This window comes from Pinus tabuliformis, chromosome 4_1 (assembly GCF_031772625.1).
Source record: "Pinus tabuliformis cultivar Carrire ecotype Pingquan chromosome 4_1, CPIR1, whole genome shotgun sequence".
NCBI classification, from domain to species: domain Eukaryota; kingdom Viridiplantae; phylum Streptophyta; class Pinopsida; order Pinales; family Pinaceae; genus Pinus; species Pinus tabuliformis.
Window position 1 is genome coordinate 114,216,776 of NC_142303.1, and position 16,955 is coordinate 114,233,730.

The 16,955-nt window shown below is 37.3% G+C and overlaps 1 protein-coding gene across 2 annotated transcripts; it reads left to right on the forward strand.

Moving 5' to 3' along the window:
• The first annotated feature begins 8,985 nt into the window (after positions 1–8,985).
• On the forward strand, positions 8,986–12,241 carry LOC149174470 (LEAF RUST 10 DISEASE-RESISTANCE LOCUS RECEPTOR-LIKE PROTEIN KINASE-like 1.2). 2 transcript variants are annotated; one of them, XM_089419341.1, is made up of 4 exons: positions 8,986–10,104; positions 10,269–10,295; positions 10,427–11,555; positions 11,829–12,241. In XM_089419341.1, the coding sequence occupies exons 1-4, from the start codon at positions 9,282–9,284 to the stop codon at positions 11,839–11,841; spliced, it is 1,992 nt and encodes a 663-aa protein (XP_089275467.1). In that variant the 5' UTR covers positions 8,986–9,281; the 3' UTR covers positions 11,842–12,241. The 2 variants fall into 2 exon arrangements, with proteins under 2 accessions (XP_089275467.1, XP_089275466.1); XM_089419340.1 differs by having other exon boundaries at positions 8,988–10,104; positions 10,427–11,560.
• The last annotated feature ends 4,714 nt before the right edge of the window (positions 12,242–16,955 follow it).

Here is a 16,955-nt window from a genome sequence, read left to right on the forward strand (position 1 = left end):
CGTAGGGCACATTCACATACTGTAAACTACCTTTCGGTTTGAAGAATGCAGGGGCAACTTTTCAAAGGGCAATGAACTATGCCTTCCATGACATCAAGCACATCGTTCAACCGTATCTTGACGATCTACCAGCTCATTCACGAAAGTGGACCGATCATCTGCAGCATTTGAGAGCCATATTTCTATGTTGCCGACACTAAAAGATACTACTCAATCCACACAAGTGTGTATTTTGTGTTGGTTCTGGTCAATTATTTGGTTTCGTAGTTTCTAAGGACGGAATTCGACTCGACCCATTCAAGGTTCAGGCAATCGTTGACATGCCTCCACCTTCAAATTTGCTTCAAATTCAGAAACTCCAAGGGAAATCTAACTTTCTGAGGTGGTTCATTCCACATTATGCCGAACCCGCTAAAGGTTATACGCGTCTTTTGAAAAAAGAAGTACCCTTCCACTGGGATCAGGTTGCGCAAGCTTCCTTTGATGCTTTAAAAGGTTCCCTCATAAAAGCATCATTAATGTATGCTCCTGACTATAAAAAATACTTTAACCTATATCTTGCCACCACAGATACAACCATTGCCATGGTTTTAGTGCAAGAAGATAATGGAATAGAACATCCTATATATTATTTAAGTTGCAACCTTAATGATACAGAAAGAAAGTACTCTTATGTTGAAAAGCTGGCTTTAGCAGCTGTTCAAGCAGTATAGAGATTTCGACACTATATTCTCTTTCGCAAAACTACCATTGTGTCAGATTGCAACCCTATGACCTACATTCTATCGCGTCAATTACTAGGGGGGAAATATTCCAAATGGATAGCCATTTTGCAAGAGTTTGATCTGGAATTCACCAAATCCAAATCAAAGAAGTCTCTCATCTTCGCGGAGTTACTTTGTGACCTTCCATCGTCATCCAACGATTTAACATCTAAAGCATCAATCGTGGATGAGACTCTGTTTCTGATATCATCAAGCGATCCGTGGTACGGAGATATACTGGTCTATCTCCAAACCCAAACTTTTAGGCCTAACACCTCTCGATCTAAACAACGACGTATTCGATGCCAAGCCAAGGGTTACCTGATTGTTGGTGATACACTTTACCGTCGTGGTGTCGATATAGTTCTGCAAAGGTGCCTCACGCATGAGGAGGCCGAAAAATTTCTGAATGACTGTCATTCAGGTGCGTGTGGGGGGCATCTATCTGGTTATGCTACTGCACAAAAGATCTTACGAGTTGGTTACTTCTGGCCCACTATATTCAAAGATTGCATAATTGCAGTCAGAAGTTGCCATGCTTGTCATATTTTTGATTGCAAAACCAGATTACCACCTACACCACTGCATCTAGTAGTTGCTATTGGGCCATTCGCTAAATGGGGCATTGATTTCATGACATGTAACCCCACCTCGGTTAGGAGGCATGGGTATATTATAGTCGCAGTCGACTATTTTACAAAATGGGCTGAGGCGATGCCTACATTAAACAATAGCGGCGAAACGGCTGCTCTTTTCTTTTTTAATCATGTAGTCTCTAGATTTGGTGTTCCACAGGCTATAGTCACAGATCATGGATCACATTTTCACAATCACATGATGGTTGAATTGACTGCCATATTAGGACTGTCCAATTATAGTTCTACTCCATATTATCTGTAGGCTAATGGATAGGTTGAGGCAATCAATAAAGTCCTTAAGTGCATGCTGCAGAGAATAATTGGAGTCCACAAACGGAATTAGCATTTAATCTTGTACTCAGCTCTGTGGGCATATAGGAATTCGGTGAGAAATGCGACCAGATTTATGCCTTTTTAGTTGGTGTATGGTCTGGAAGCTGTCTTACCAATTCAGTGCGAAATTTCGTCCCTCAAGCTCGCAATTGATCTGCTTCCCAAAACTTCGGAAGAAGAGGCTCGTTTCTTGGAACTAATCCACCTGGATGAAACCCGTCGTGACGCCGCACTAGCTAACAAAGCACATAAGAAACATGTCAAGGCACAATTTGACAAAAATGTCAAGCCTCGTGTCTTCTCAGAAGGTGACCTGGTCTTGCTTTATGATCAGGACTCTAACAAATTGGGAGCAGGTAAGTTCGAACCATTATGGATGGGCCCCTACATTGTTAAACGAGTATTGACAAAAGGAGCCTACGAGCTGGTTGATTATGATGGGATTCCACTGTCGCAGCCCCGAAACGGGTTGTATCTTAAACGTTACTATGCTTAATTAAGTATAGTAAACTCTCTGAGCATATGTTATCGCATGGTTCAAGCTCATTAAAAAGTAAACCTACCACTAAGCATGGTTCCCCACGGTTCAAGCTCGTTAAAAAATGAACCCACCTTCAGTAAATAACCTTTGTGATTGCCATGCTATCAACCTTTTGAGCCTTGGTTGTGTTCCACCCATCACTTCCATTCTTTTGGCCGATCATACGCTTCCACTTGATTGTTTACCATTTTGAGGAACAATTGCGACGAGTGGTCCTGTTAGCCAACCTCTTCACATCACCATGTTTTGAGAAGTTCCAAGCTTACCGGGAACCAGTGGCTACCCTAAACACCACTCGTTCCTCAAAAGCTAATCTCCTTTAAACTCTTTTCAGACTCGTTAAATATCAAAAGATTGTCGAGCTATTGGCCTTTCCAGGTTGTTAAAGTAAGAGGAAGTGCCATCCCTCTTGTATATTTTAATCTTTTTCGGACTTGAGGGATTATCTCATGAAAAAGTTCGAGCTCTTGTCTTTTCAGCTCGCTAAAGTGATCGAAAAGTCATCCCTTTTGTATTATTTTATCCTTTCTTGGACTCAAGGGATTATGCTACAAAAAAGAACTTCTAGAGTTTCCTTTTCGTCCCTTTTCAAACTCCCTAAACATGAAAAGGACCAAGTTATCCTTGTCGTTAAACTCGTTAAAACAATAGCGAAAAACTCGTCCACACGAGACAGAGCTTCCTTTTCATCCTTTTTCAAACTCTTTAAACATGAAAAAGACTGAGTTGTCTTTGTCATTAAACTCGTTAAAACAATAGCGACAAACTTGTCCACCCAGGCAAGAATGAGTTTCACTGTCGCTAGACTCGCTAAAACATAGTGACAGGTTTTCCCGAAGGGCGGATTATAGAAAAAGCATATGTTATCCTCCTCAAGCTTGACAAAAATAAAGAGGTACTAGTCAGCAATGACTGGGGAAAAATGGAAGAAAACTTGAAGAATTTTATGGTAGCAGGTCGCTCTTGAACATGACACTTTCACCCCATCACCATGATTGAGTCAGGTTGGGTTATTCCGTTCACTGGTCATTTCACCATTGGTCCTCCACACCATCCATCTGTTGGGGTTAATGCTACCAATCCATCTCAGTGTCGCTGATATGTTCAAGAGAAGTCATTCAGTTGAGAAACCACAATCCAGTTAATGCCTCATCCACTACAATACCTTCACCCTCCATTTTTCATGACCGCCATTCCTAAACCTTGTGTCTTTAAATCATTTTCACCTCCAGAAAATCATTTGCTTCATGTCGTAGATGTGGGATACATTAAGGCCCTTGTACGATGGGTCACTTCTTGTCAACATCAGCTCATTATCCAAGAAGTTGACTTAGAAACAACCCTTTCAGTACTTTGAAGCTTACATGCCTCAATGGCAAGTTTCTGACTTCCGACGACAGGCTGACATCAATGGCCTTGGACCGAAAGATTTTGCGTGGTGTTCGACATCGGATCATATATTCACACCACGTGAATTGTACTGTAGTACCTTGAGGGTCACTAACATTATTGGTGATTCCTCTCGCTTCTGTTAATAGCTCACATTATTGGCTGGTAATCAGGTGATGTCTTTCCATGTTCGACTTTAGAACATCTTTTCACATGAATCGACTTGTACATCGGGCAAAGATTGAATGAGTTTGAAGACCCCGGATCTAGTTTCATCCATCCAGGCTGCAATATATTCAGGGATATAAAGACATCAAATGTACACAGAAGCTACACAGATGGTCATCCAATCCAGGGATGATGACCCTACATATGAAGAATCACCAGTCTGCAACTGCAGACGATTATCTGTTCTATGTACACGAAAATGAATTTATAAAGCTGAGCATGAGAATGCCCGCCTCTTTTAGATCATGAAAAAATTATATTATGATGATGTATTGTATTGTATCTTATACAGGTCACCTTCCAGTTCGAATACCTCAGATCCTCATGATAAAGCATTTCACCCGACATCAAAGATTTACGACTTCATGCTTTAGGGGGCAACTATTATAGACATATTTGGGAACTTCAACCCCAATCTTATATGTCGATAAACTAGGGCTCTTTAACCCCTAAAAGTGTTGTTTCATACCCTAAAGGATCATGGTCAACTGATTACATCATTCCCCAAAAGTTCCACCTGAAAAACCACCCAGAACTGGCCAAAACTGGACCATACTGACTGCTCCACTGTCAAGGTGCGATGCATACTGACTTCTACACTAGCCAGGTGCGATGCATTCTAAAGAGGCCTTCTGTAGGATGTGATGAGCGAGAATGGACAAATGTTCGAGACAATTTGCTAAGTGGATACTCATGGATTCTTCTAGAAACTTCTCTTATGACACTTGCCTCTCTAAATTCGCCCAGGGATGAGTAAGAGATCCAAGAAATATCCAAGTGGAACCAAAAACAACAAGTGGAATGACACTAATAAAAAACCCAGAGATGACTCACACCCTTGCATACATCTATAAATGGATCCCTCATTTGAGAGATCTGGAGGCTGGAATTTTGTAATTTGTAAGTAAGTGTTGATAGTTTGTATCTAAGAAAGAGCATTGTATTGTTGGGTGATCTTGCTTTTCATGGGGTGAAGAGGGATTTGATGCTGGGAGGATGATGCTAGATCAGACAACTGGGTTGTAATTCTCCCTTTTATTTAATAAAGTTCTTTGAGTTTTCCTCCATACAATCGTGTATTTGTGAATGTTGTTATTTGTGGTTGCCATTGTATGTTCATTGTATTTCTGATTTTTCAATGCTTATGATATAATAGATTAAGATGCTTTGACTGTGTTTTGTTACTTTGTTTCTACAGGTATTCTTGAAGCGGGATAAGTAGGAGAGGAGTTGCAAGCTCTGTCAAGGGGGACAGAGATCAAGCAAGGAGTTAAGCGGAAGATCCAGGTTGGTTCCTTTGCCTCTCTCTTATCTATCATACATAGAGGAAATCGCAAATTTCTTTGACCTATTTGTTTCTAGGGTTGCTTCCAATCCTAGAGGGCCAGTCGATTGAAAAGACACTAGTTTTCCCAGAAACAAGGTTGGATCCTAACAAACAATCATGCTCCATTAACATGAAAACTTGGTACAAATCATTTGAACATCAAAGCATTTGAAGTTCAAAGAGAATAACTAGTTTAAAACCACATGAGATATTAGCTACTGGTATGGAATTTTTCCATTGATGCATAATTTGGAAATTTGTTGTGAAATGACTCATAGTAGAGCTTAATTGGTTCAGATTAAATCATTGGTAGATTGATAAAAAGTTCTCAAAGTGCATAAGGATGCCAAGGGTTGGAGTTTGTTGATAATGTTTTCATTAATGTCAAGGTTGTCAAGGTCGATAATGCAAAAGGCAAGAAGTTGAAGAAGGAAACAAAGGTTATATAGTAACAAAGCTTGTGTGGAAGAAAAGTTTGTGTGGAAGCAAAGCTTGTGTGAAAGAAAAGCTTGTGACGAAGCAAAGCTTGTACAAAATAAAATCTTATGTGAAGGTAAGAACATGTTCCACAATTCCACATAAAGTGGGACAAAAACAAATAAGGTGGCAGTAACAATGTGGAATGCAAAGTGACAAGAACCGCTAACATAGTAGTAGTAAGAAGCAACATGTGGCAGGGGGATTTGACATTTTTGATAGGTCAAGTGAATGCTTAATAGATGTCATGGTAAGACACATGGAAAAATATTATGTGGCGCTCACTGATTAGTCTATGGAGGCACAATGTAGTAGACTCAAATGCCTTGAGATTGATGTTAGGACCTTGCTTGGTAAAGTTTTTATGTGTTAAGGAACCTTGGTGCTTTAACCAATGATAGACGAAAATCATGTAACAACCATTGTGACAACACTTGTGGGTCTCATATATGTTCAAATAGGAAAGGCAGTGGACTGTCCCAAGAGGCAAAGTCTCAAAGTAATAGGATAGTTAGATGTTAGCTGTAGAAAACAATAAAGATTGTAGCCAAAGTAAAGTTCCGTTACCGGCCTTGGGGCTGGAAGCGTTCGAGTTGCTCTAGTTTCCACAATGAAGTTGTTTTGGTCAAAATTTCTTAGTGTATTGGTTTTGTAGCAACAAATGTTGAAGAATTCGTTGAGAAAGGTCATGAATCTAGAAATTATAGTTTTGCTAGGGATTTGGTTACAAGAAATGATTGCATATCATTAAAAGAAAAGAAAACGCCCAGGTAAGAAAAAGTGTGAAGATAAAACCAAACAGAGAAAAGAGAGTATGAAGAGTTATAAATAGTAACAAGCAGTTATTGGACAATGTGGTGATCAAATCATATGTGAGAGCATATATGCCATAAAAAAGCATGAGTGAAGAAAGCAGAGATGTAATCATAGTATGTGCATGTGGAGAGATAAAAGGTGAAGTGAATGTGACAAGTTATAAATAGTAACAAGCAGTTATTGGACAATGTGGTGATCAAAGCATATGTGAGAACATATATGACATAAATAAGCATGGGTGAAGAAAGAAGACATGTAATAATAGTATGTGCATGTGGAGAGATAGAAGGTGAAGTGAATGTGCAACTGGTGTCAAGAGACAAGAGATTTGTAGAGATCTAGTCATGTATGAGACAAAAAGAAAACATAGAGACAACGAGGTGGAAAAATGGGGCAAACACGCATAACCAATGTGTGTGAAGCTAAGAATTGTGAGATCTGAGCCTGTAAGTAGTGTGTAAAATAGTGTTGTGATGTGCACTGTTAGAGAAGACTGCTAGTGAATTACAAATAAAAGGCCATTGTTGTAAAAGAAAAGATAGGAATGAGATATGAATTAAAGAGTTTTTATCATTATAAGAATTAAAGTAGGTGCCTGCAAATCCAGTTTGAAAATGTGATGAAATAAAGATCTAGAGGATAGAAGAAATTGGATTAGTAGATTTAGAGGGGATTGGTTTCTCCAGTAAGATGGTACTTACAAATCTAAGGGGAATGGTGTCTCCAACAAGTTGGTACTTGCAAATATGAGGTGGTTGGTGCTTGCAAAGATGAGGGGATTGGTGTCTCTTGTAGCTTGGCACCCACTTTTATCATATAAAGAAAATAAGTTTTGTGGTTCTCTCAAATGAGTTTCCATATATATCTTGCATTCAATACTCTAATGTGATTGGTGTATTGTTTTATGATTAATTGTTTCAAATAAGTGAAAATTTGTATTATACTAATTCACTCCCTCTGCCCTCTCTCTCTTGCCCCTCCTTCCCTCTTAGTATAATTAATAAATCCGATATTTGACTAGATGTATATGGAGTTGCGTTTGGGAATTCCTATATGTACATGTAAAATGCAATCTCCATGAGGAGGGCCAACTAATACTACCTCATCAAGCTTGGGATATCATTTATCATCAATGTGCATAGAGGCAAGTCCAAATTTCACTATTAAGTGGCAACCAAGACAAGAAATTGATCAATTTTAGTAAGAAATATGTTACTACTTTTAAGAAAAAATATATCTAGTGAGTCAATAATGACAGAGACACCCCTAGAAGGGTGTACTAAAAAATGAAGACAATAATTAAAAGTGTTCCTACAAAAATATGAGAGTAGCCTAAAATGAAGACCACCCAAAAAGAGAGTGAAACATAAAATCCAATTGAAATCAATATGAAAAAATTAATAAAAAAATGAGATATAATTTTTATTAAAAATAATTGATATAGTAAATAAAATTAAAACATATAAACCCACTCCAACTATAACTAATATGCTAATTAAATTCTTTTTAAATTTAATTAAACAATTTTTTTTGGAGCCACCACTTATACCAATTCTCAAACTTTCCGCAAGTTATGACAATAGGGGAGATCGACATCTATACATGTTTCTATATGTATAGCAAAATCGGATTACTCTACACTTTTGTAACCAAGTTTCCTCCATTTCATACTTTTTCTTGAAATTAAGGCTAAACTTAGTTCCTCCATTTCATACTTTTTCTTGAAATTAAAGCTAAACTTAGTATTTGAATAGGTTGGATTTCAATCACTAAATACTATGTTTTTCTGAATTGTCAGAACATAAATGGTATTTAGCTTTATTCTTTTTATAAATTGACCTTTCAAAAAAACCGGATACCAACGCCATTGCCAATTCCGCTAGTCAAAAAAACTTAGACATAAATAGAAAGATCAAATTTCATTGAAATTAGCATCTTACACTGTTTCACTCGCTACCGCTTTGTTCTTCCCAATTGTCACCAAGGAAATGGTATTGCGGTTGGCAATAATTCCCGATTGTCACCAAAGAAATGTTATTTAGGTGGGCCATAATAGAATTAGAGTGATTCTGTGGAAACTTTGGCTTTACGTGAACCTGTAAGACCAAATAAAAATACAAGAGAGATTGAATTCGTATACATCCCTTTGTCTTTGTCCAAGAAAGGGTTATTATATCCTTAGACACCTTAGGAGATGCTTCAATATGTGTGTCTTTGGTAAAGTGTGTATTCATTCGCCCGTGTGAAAAATGTACCTTTCATCCACTTGTCTTGTAAAATCAGAATATGGTAACCCAGGAACAAAACTTCACTCCAATACAGAAAATAGCGATCATGTATTACAAAATTGGGCGTAGTAAGTTTGTGTACAAGCAGGAAGTCTCTTCACCCGCCCTTTTCAGAGATCCTTCTAGTCGTCACGGATGCGGGATGGCGTGTGGAATTTCACCCATTTTTCATGGACAACAGAAGCAACATCGAAACTTCGTGTCCGGAAATAGAGTAACAACGAAATTACAGACTTTACAGGCGAGAAGTCAAGCAAAGTCTAATTGGCGTGTTGACTTTGAAGTCTTCTGAACCTGCAATGCAATTTCATGCCGTTTCCCTCGCGCCCACTCTCTCCAATTGCATGTCCTTTCTTTTTCTTAATGTATTTGCATTTGCAGAACCCCCTTCTTATATTTCTTGTCAATCGCCTCCTCTCTTAAGTTGAAGCCGCTTTTGATTATTTTTATCTCCATCAGAAGAGCAGACCAGAGTAGAGCATGAGAATACGAGTCCTTCTTCTTCCCATGAGTTCAATGCCTCTCACTCCTCTCACTGTTCATCTTTGCCTTGCTGTTACATCTGCTCTCCTCCTCTTGCTCTGCTCCACAAGATCATGTCTCGGCAATCCGTACGAGGAATGTCTTTCTGATACATCTAAACATTGTGGGCACGTTGAATTCAGATATCCTTTTGGGAAAACTGGCAGCGGGTGTGGTGACCCTGACTTTCAGTTTGATTGTGGTCCAAATGACCAGGGCACCCCTGTGCTAGATATTAGTCCATACAAATATCGCATACTGACGCCCGGTCTCCTCGGGGGATATGGCAGCCATTACTTGACAATTGCTAACGACATCTGGTTCCAGGCTGATTTCTGTCATGCTCTTAATGTTACCTACAATAAAGAATTGTTGCCTGACCCTGAGATTTTCCATTTGGCCGACGGATACACCACTATGACATTTTGGAAGGACTGTGACGAGACATTTCTGAAGATTCCTGGAGTCCAAAACCTTTATTTATGTAAAGATAATTGGCAATACAGTGTGGATTCAGGCGTGGACTCAGAGGGGGCAGGCCAGTGTAAAACATATTTTCAATTACCAATTCAGAACCCTTTTCCCCAGTCCTATTTTGATCAAAATTTACTACAGAAGGGTTTTGAGATAACGTGGTATTACGACGGGAGCGAACACCCAAGCTGTGCCCCATGTCTGGATAGTCACGGAATTTGTGGTTATAATAATTCAGAACCTGAAACTTTTCCGTGCTATTGTCCTCGTGGCACATCGTATACGGAAGGCAAATGCCGCGACAATGGTAGGTTTCCCGATAGCCTACCACAAATTTGATTACAAAGCTCAGTGCTTCAATTCTCTTAAATGCCTCATTTTACCACCACTTTTGAATCATGTTATGTATATGTGTTTCCCGATCTGTCAAATGTGCATTATCTTACACAAAACTGTGGATCATTGATACAGGAGGTTCAAAGAAGGCGATTATAATAGGTAAATATGATTTCTCCCTATTCTGTATCTCCAATTTATTAAGTTCAGGTGAATTTGCATTTTGTTTCATTGATACTCCTTGGGGGTTGGACGAAAATCACATTGCTATCCATGTTTTCATTCCACTGCAGGTTGTTCCATTGGAGGGTTTGCGCTGATAGCAATAGTAATAGCAGCACTGTTCTTAAGGTTCTATGCCAAGAGGAGAAAAACTCTTAGCAGGGGTCTTGCTAGTGGGGACATGGAAGCAGCTATGCTCCCTCGGCGTGAGATAGGCAATTTGCCAATATTTTCTTATGAAGAACTTCAACAGGCTACAAATTGCTTCCACGAGGAGAACGAACTTGGGGATGGAGGTTTTGGGTCGGTCTATCTGGGGAAACTTCGGGACGGACGAACTGTGGCAGTAAAGAGACTTTACCAAGATAACTCTCGGAGGCTTGAACAGTTCATCAACGAGGTGAAGGTATTTTCGACCTTGAATCATCCACACGTTGTTCGTCTTTATGGCTGCACCTCTGCAGATAGTCCGGAGCTGCTGCTTGTATACGAATTTGTCCCAAATGGGACCCTAGACGACCATCTTCATGGCGACCGCAAAAACCCCAATGGATTACCATGGAATGCCCGCTTGAACATTGCTATTCAAACTGCCCAGGCCTTGGCTTTTCTTCACAGCATTGATCCGCCTATATTCCACAGAGATGTGAAATCCTCTAATATTCTCTTGGACGAGAATTTCAATGTCAAAGTCGCAGATTTTGGGCTTTGCAGAATTGTGCCTGTCAACGCCTCACATGTAACCACTGCTCCACAAGGCACACCAGGGTATGTTGATCCGGAGTACCATCAGTGCTATCAATTGACGGAGAAATCCGATGTCTACAGCTTCGGAGTCGTTTTGGTGGAGATCATCTCTGCCAAATTAGCGGTGGACATAAATCGGAATAGAAACGAAATCGGCCTTGCTAATATGGCGAAATCGAAGATCCAAGAAGGGGCTTTGCATGAACTAGTGGATCCGCAGTTGGAGATTGAAGCAAATCATGCGCTGAAGGTCACTGTTAGTGCAGTTGCCGAATTAGCCTTTCGATGCCTTGCGTCAGAGAGGGATGGCAGGCCACACATGACGGAAGTTGCTGCTCAGCTCAGGGAAATCAAACAATCGTGGGATACCTCCACTGATCCAGGTGAACAACAGTGGGGATCGTTTTCAAACAGCAAACAGCCATTATCTCCCATCTCTGTGCAAGACAACTGGTCCAGTATAAGCTCCACCCCCAACATCAGTGCATAAATTTCTCCCTTATATACAATGTTTAATCTGCAGTTTTCCAGTTTGGTTAGGATTTTAGCTTGATGTGTCACTGCACTCTATGAGCAGATGTTTTGCATATTTATTTGCAAAAACAGATATCACTGTATTACAGCTTGGAAGAAATTAGTCATTTACTTTATAAAAAATTTCAATTAGAAAGTGGGATAATTCTCTTCATCAATAGATTTAGACCTGAGGTTCAGTGAACATGGCAGGGCACGTGGTTGAGGACTTGAGCTGCAAGCAGAACATGGTGGACAGACCACATTGACATGATTTTCAACTTGCTAAGCGTTGAGCTTAAAGGCCGTCTCTTTTCAGTCTACCTTTTTCTCCGCCACTAACAGTGCAACCATTGCAAAGCGGTTTTTTTCATAAGCTATTAGGGATCACAGGCAAGTTTACATATAAATTTCGCTGTACGGGTATCTTTTTGAGTATATTTTGCATATTATGAAATACTCTGTATACTGGTAATAGCGCTACAGGGCTAGTTCAAGATTTAGGAACTCTATGTATACAGGGAAGCATCTAATGAATTCAAAAATCAGATAAATTCAAAAGTTATTGTAATTTTTTTTTGGGGTTAAAAATAGATTTATAATATAAAGAAAGACGATTTAATATTTTCAAACTTATCTTTTTCTTTAAAAGATTAAAATTAATATCATGTTATTTTTTTTTTAATTTAATTGGGAATCTTTCCACTTTAATAGGGTAATATATTTGTTCTAGTTTTAAAAAGATTTTGGTTGAATCTATCTATGTAATTAAAAACTAATTTTAAATAACAAAAATTAAAATTTAGTTATAACAAAAATTAAAATTTAGTTTAAACTCTCCATTACCTAGTATCCTGAAAAGTTTTCTAAAATATTGAATCTATATTTGTAATCAAAATCTCATTTTAAATAACAAAAATTAAAATTTAATCCAAAAAAAATAACAGATTCCAATAAAAACTCCGAAGTGTAGACAAAGCCTTTTAATATACCTAGGAACAGCTCATCTGACATCATGTGCATCGTGATTGCCTAGACTGTACAATGTTTATTTATGTAGTCGCATAAATCGGAGCCATGGCATATTCAATGCAGGTCTCCTTCAGCTACAGCATATCTGATCTTTACCACGACCATGGAAAAACTCTCTACTTTCAATTTTCAGCAGTTGGAACAATGGAAAAATAACTTGGAATTTATAAAAGATAAAATTCCACGCGATTTGGATTTTGTGAGCGAAAAAATATCCACAAGTCCTTCAAATTGATAACAGACCTCAGATTCCACGCGGTTTTGGATTAGTGACCGGAAAGATATGCATTATTTTCATTGGATGCAGATTGCAGAACGGTCAGCAGGTAGATTTGAAGTCAAAATTCAATAGCCGTGAACTCTACGAGAAATTGGACCGAATTAATATTATTAAAACTTAGACCAGGTTCCCTGACTTTTCCATGAATACAGACGTATTCTTACGGAGCGATTTTTCGGTATTTTATTTTTTTGGGATCCGGAATTGGGTCACATGACCAACTTATTTTATGGTATTTTCTTGGTTAGAATTTGGTGACATCATTTTTCTTGAGATAATATTTTTTTGGTTATTTTTTATATTTAATAAAAAATAAATATTTTGAAAATCCCTTAAAACATTTAGACTATGTAAATACAATAAACAGAAATTATGATTTTCCTTTTTTTTAATCAACTTAAAAATCTATCGAGTAAACAGTCAAGAAGTCGCCTGTTTAGCGTAGAGAATTGTTTTTGACTGAAATGGTTGGTTTGGGGAGTGGTTTGCGGGGTTGTTGAGCAATTGCTTAAATCGGTTTTGGTTTAGCTGTGGTATGGGTAAGTAGTTGGGAGATTTTTGGAATAAGCTGACTAAGTATCATGCTGATTTGACGTCTGGCTGGCCCCACCAAAAGCTACATAATTGACTTATTTTGTATTTTAATATAATTTTTTTTAATAAATTAAATTTATCAAAAGGACCACTGGTTAGAAACACATTTGGATTAAATAAATTTAAACGTCTCATAAATCAATTACAATTACTCTACAATCCAGAACTATATAATAAAATTTACACAATTGACTATAACTAAAAAGATTTACATAATAGAAATACTAGTCAGAAAGGATTCTATTCACATCAAACATATTCCATATAACGGTGACTTTCAGTAGATAAAATGAATTTAAACAATGACTTTTCTTTAATGAGGTGGTTTGGTGGAATGGCAATTCTTTAAGTTGATGGGTTTAATGATATTTTGTTTTATATAATAATATTCAGTGGTGGTCATGAACTACGCGATAAAATAATGCATAAACATCACATCAAAGTAAAATCTCAGCTTCACTTTCAATGAGAATATTCAATGGTGGCCATGGACTATGAAGAAAATAATGCATAAACGTCACATCAAATTAAAGCATCAACTCGGAGGGCCCAAAAAGTGAGAAATAGTGTGATAATTATGATTTTGGAAGTAGCTAAACATTGACCAAATTCACAATACAATGCTTAAAACTAATTGTTTTTAATATAAGTACATAATTCTAAATCATTATTTTTTTAAAAGGGTTAGATTTATGTATTCGAAAACGATCAAAATATACTAACCTTTGTTGCAAAACATAAACCTGAGGATGAATGGACAACTCTGTCGTGTGTGAAAATCTAATATTGATAACAGGTAGCCTTCCTCACTTTATCTCAAGTACTCTTCTTGAATCTAGCATATTTATGTAAATTAGGATATCAAAATGAAATTAAAAAATTTATGTATATTAAAATATAAATATATAAAAGATGAATATATGCCTTTATTGAATGGAAGGTTGATAAAAAAATTTCATTTCCTTTAAAGCCATAAGTATATGTTTATCGCTTTTTCTACATCAATCCCTAGAAATTTTAAATATTAATTAATATATATTTTTAAATTTATATTTGTTTTTAATAATTATCTAATATAATTATAAAATTTCTATACAAAATATCAAATAACAAATGACATGGTATAGAAATATAAATGTAAGTTTTTGATATTATGCATAAATTTTAAATTTTTATATAAAATCTAGAGTGGATATCTCTTTTCATTGTACATGACGACATAATAGTTGGTAGATTTTTTAAGGTTTTTGCACTAAAGATGTTTGTGAATAAGGAAGTTCTCAAATCCAAGGGTTTTAAGTAAACTTCATTTTATGTTTGGTTCCTTAAGTAAAATTGTATTTCGAACTATAGGTGTGGTATAAGACAAAAGCAACTATTTAAAACAACAACAATTTCATTGAACTTTAACCTTATTGTTACCAAAAGTTTATACCTCTTTGTGTTAACCATCACTTCACATTAACACCACATATTTTACAATTAGAAGCACTTTTTAAGTAAAATTGAAGTTGTAGATGTATATATGTGTAAGTAAAGCATAATAATTTAACCTCAGTTGCTGTGTTAAATGATGAGGTGTTGGGAAGTATGGTGAGGGCTCTCCACCCTATGCCCCATTTGTGAAATGGGTAAAGCGATAATCTGGCAGTTGGATTACATGTGGGAACTCATGATGAGTCATTTCAATTTGTACTACAAATTGATGGCATTAACAACAACCCTAACGGTTGTGCTTCAAAGATTTGGTTGGAAACTCAAACGATGACGGTTGGGTACTCTGTGACATTTATGTGTTAAGATGCTCATTAGGTTTATTCTGGATTTCACCTTAGAGCGATTCCCCTTGTCGTTGAGCTCAAGTGTAACAACCCTGTGTTGATTTCCATGTAAATAAATTACACCAAGGTCATGAGACACGTATTCCAAGTTGAATGGACGGAAAATCATTATAGTGGACATCATGTATAGTTTATTAATGACTATGGAAAGTGACATTGACATTGGCAAAGGAAATAAGCAATAAATGGCAATTGAATAAAAGAAATAAAGGAAAATAGGAGAAAAGGAAGATGAAGAGACAAGAATATGCATGCAAGGGAAAATGAAGGAAAATAAGAGGAAAAGAAAATAAAAGGAGAGGAGAACACTCTTAGCCTCTCTTAGTTAGTCTTACACTCAGAGCTACTCTTAGCACTCTTACACTCTTACACACTTAGAGAATTCTTGGAGCATTGAGGCATTCTCACTTGGACTTGGAGAGAAAGAGCACTTAGACAGAAGCAAGCAAGCAACAAAGGAATTCAAGGGTAGTGAAAGAGATGGCTGGAATCACAACTACAACAAGAGAACATTACAGGTAACATGTTGCATGTGTGATTTCCTTGCTGAGATTTGAATGCATGGTACATGCATTTGGTTATTTGGTTATGTTGTTGTCATTGGCATGGGATTTTCCTGGATTGACAATGGTTTCAGCCTTGCCATGCCATTTTCTGGATAGCCATGATGTAGTGGGTTCTCTATTTTAGTTAATCTTTATATGGTTGGTAGACTTGGATCCTGGTTTAGGTGGTCTTGGGAAAATTCCCAAGGGTCGAGGATGGAGATGGTGTTTCTCCTGGAACTCTTAATGGATGGGTGTAGACAGGAAAATTCCTTTGGAGCTCGTGAAGGAAGTCAAAGGCATCCAAGCTTGTTTTGGTGTTAGTGATTTTTGGACCAGTTGAGGTGAAATCACTGTGGTTGGGAATGAGGTGGTTTGGCCTCTGGATTCCCTGGTTGATTTTGTTTTGGTTTATCCTATGTGATCCCACATTCATGCTTGGAATATGGCACAAGGGTGATTGGCTGAAAGAAATATTTGGTTTAGCCTAATCTATGGTCGGGTGGTATGTGGAAGTCCCTAACTTGGTTGGCTTTATGAGTATGTTATTATGTGATTATTTCTTATTGAGATCAATGAGCACATGTATTAGTTATTGTGTTGATTTTATGACTGGTTATTTATGTTTAAATGCTGATTATAAGTATGGAACATTCTTGTTATATAATGTGCTCTTGTTATGGATCTTTCTTATGGCTTGATACACTATTGAATGGTTATTTCAATGCATGAGCTAATATGTGTTTGTTGCAACTAGTAAGAGAGGGAAGTGAGCATTCTTGGTGATTCTCTAATGGACTAATAAAACAGTGAACAAATATGCATTCATGGCTTATAGGTACCATAGTCACAAAGGGTTTTATAAATGAATAATTTGGACTACCAACTTCTCGGGGTCGTAATTTTGGCATATGATATTCATTTGAATATCATAATACCTCGTTTAGAAGATATCCACGAGGAAGTTGAAAAACAAATCTATGGAACACATTTTGACACCTTTTTAGTCTCTCTGTTTTCCCTAAAAATGTCATTTAGGCCCTCAAAA

Excerpts from the sequence above, each read along its gene's own strand:
- LOC149174470 (XM_089419340.1), top strand. The coding sequence starts at position 9,282 with ATGAGAATACGAGTCCTTCTTCTTCCCATGAGTTCAATGCCTCTCACT. Across the intron at positions 10,296-10,426 it reads AAAGAAGGCGATTATAATAG|GTTGTTCCATTGGAGGGTTT; the intron begins GTAAATATGATT and ends ATTCCACTGCAG. Across the intron at positions 11,561-11,828 it reads TGTGCAAGACAACTGGTCCA|GGCACGTGGTTGAGGACTTG; the intron begins GTATAAGCTCCA and ends TGAACATGGCAG.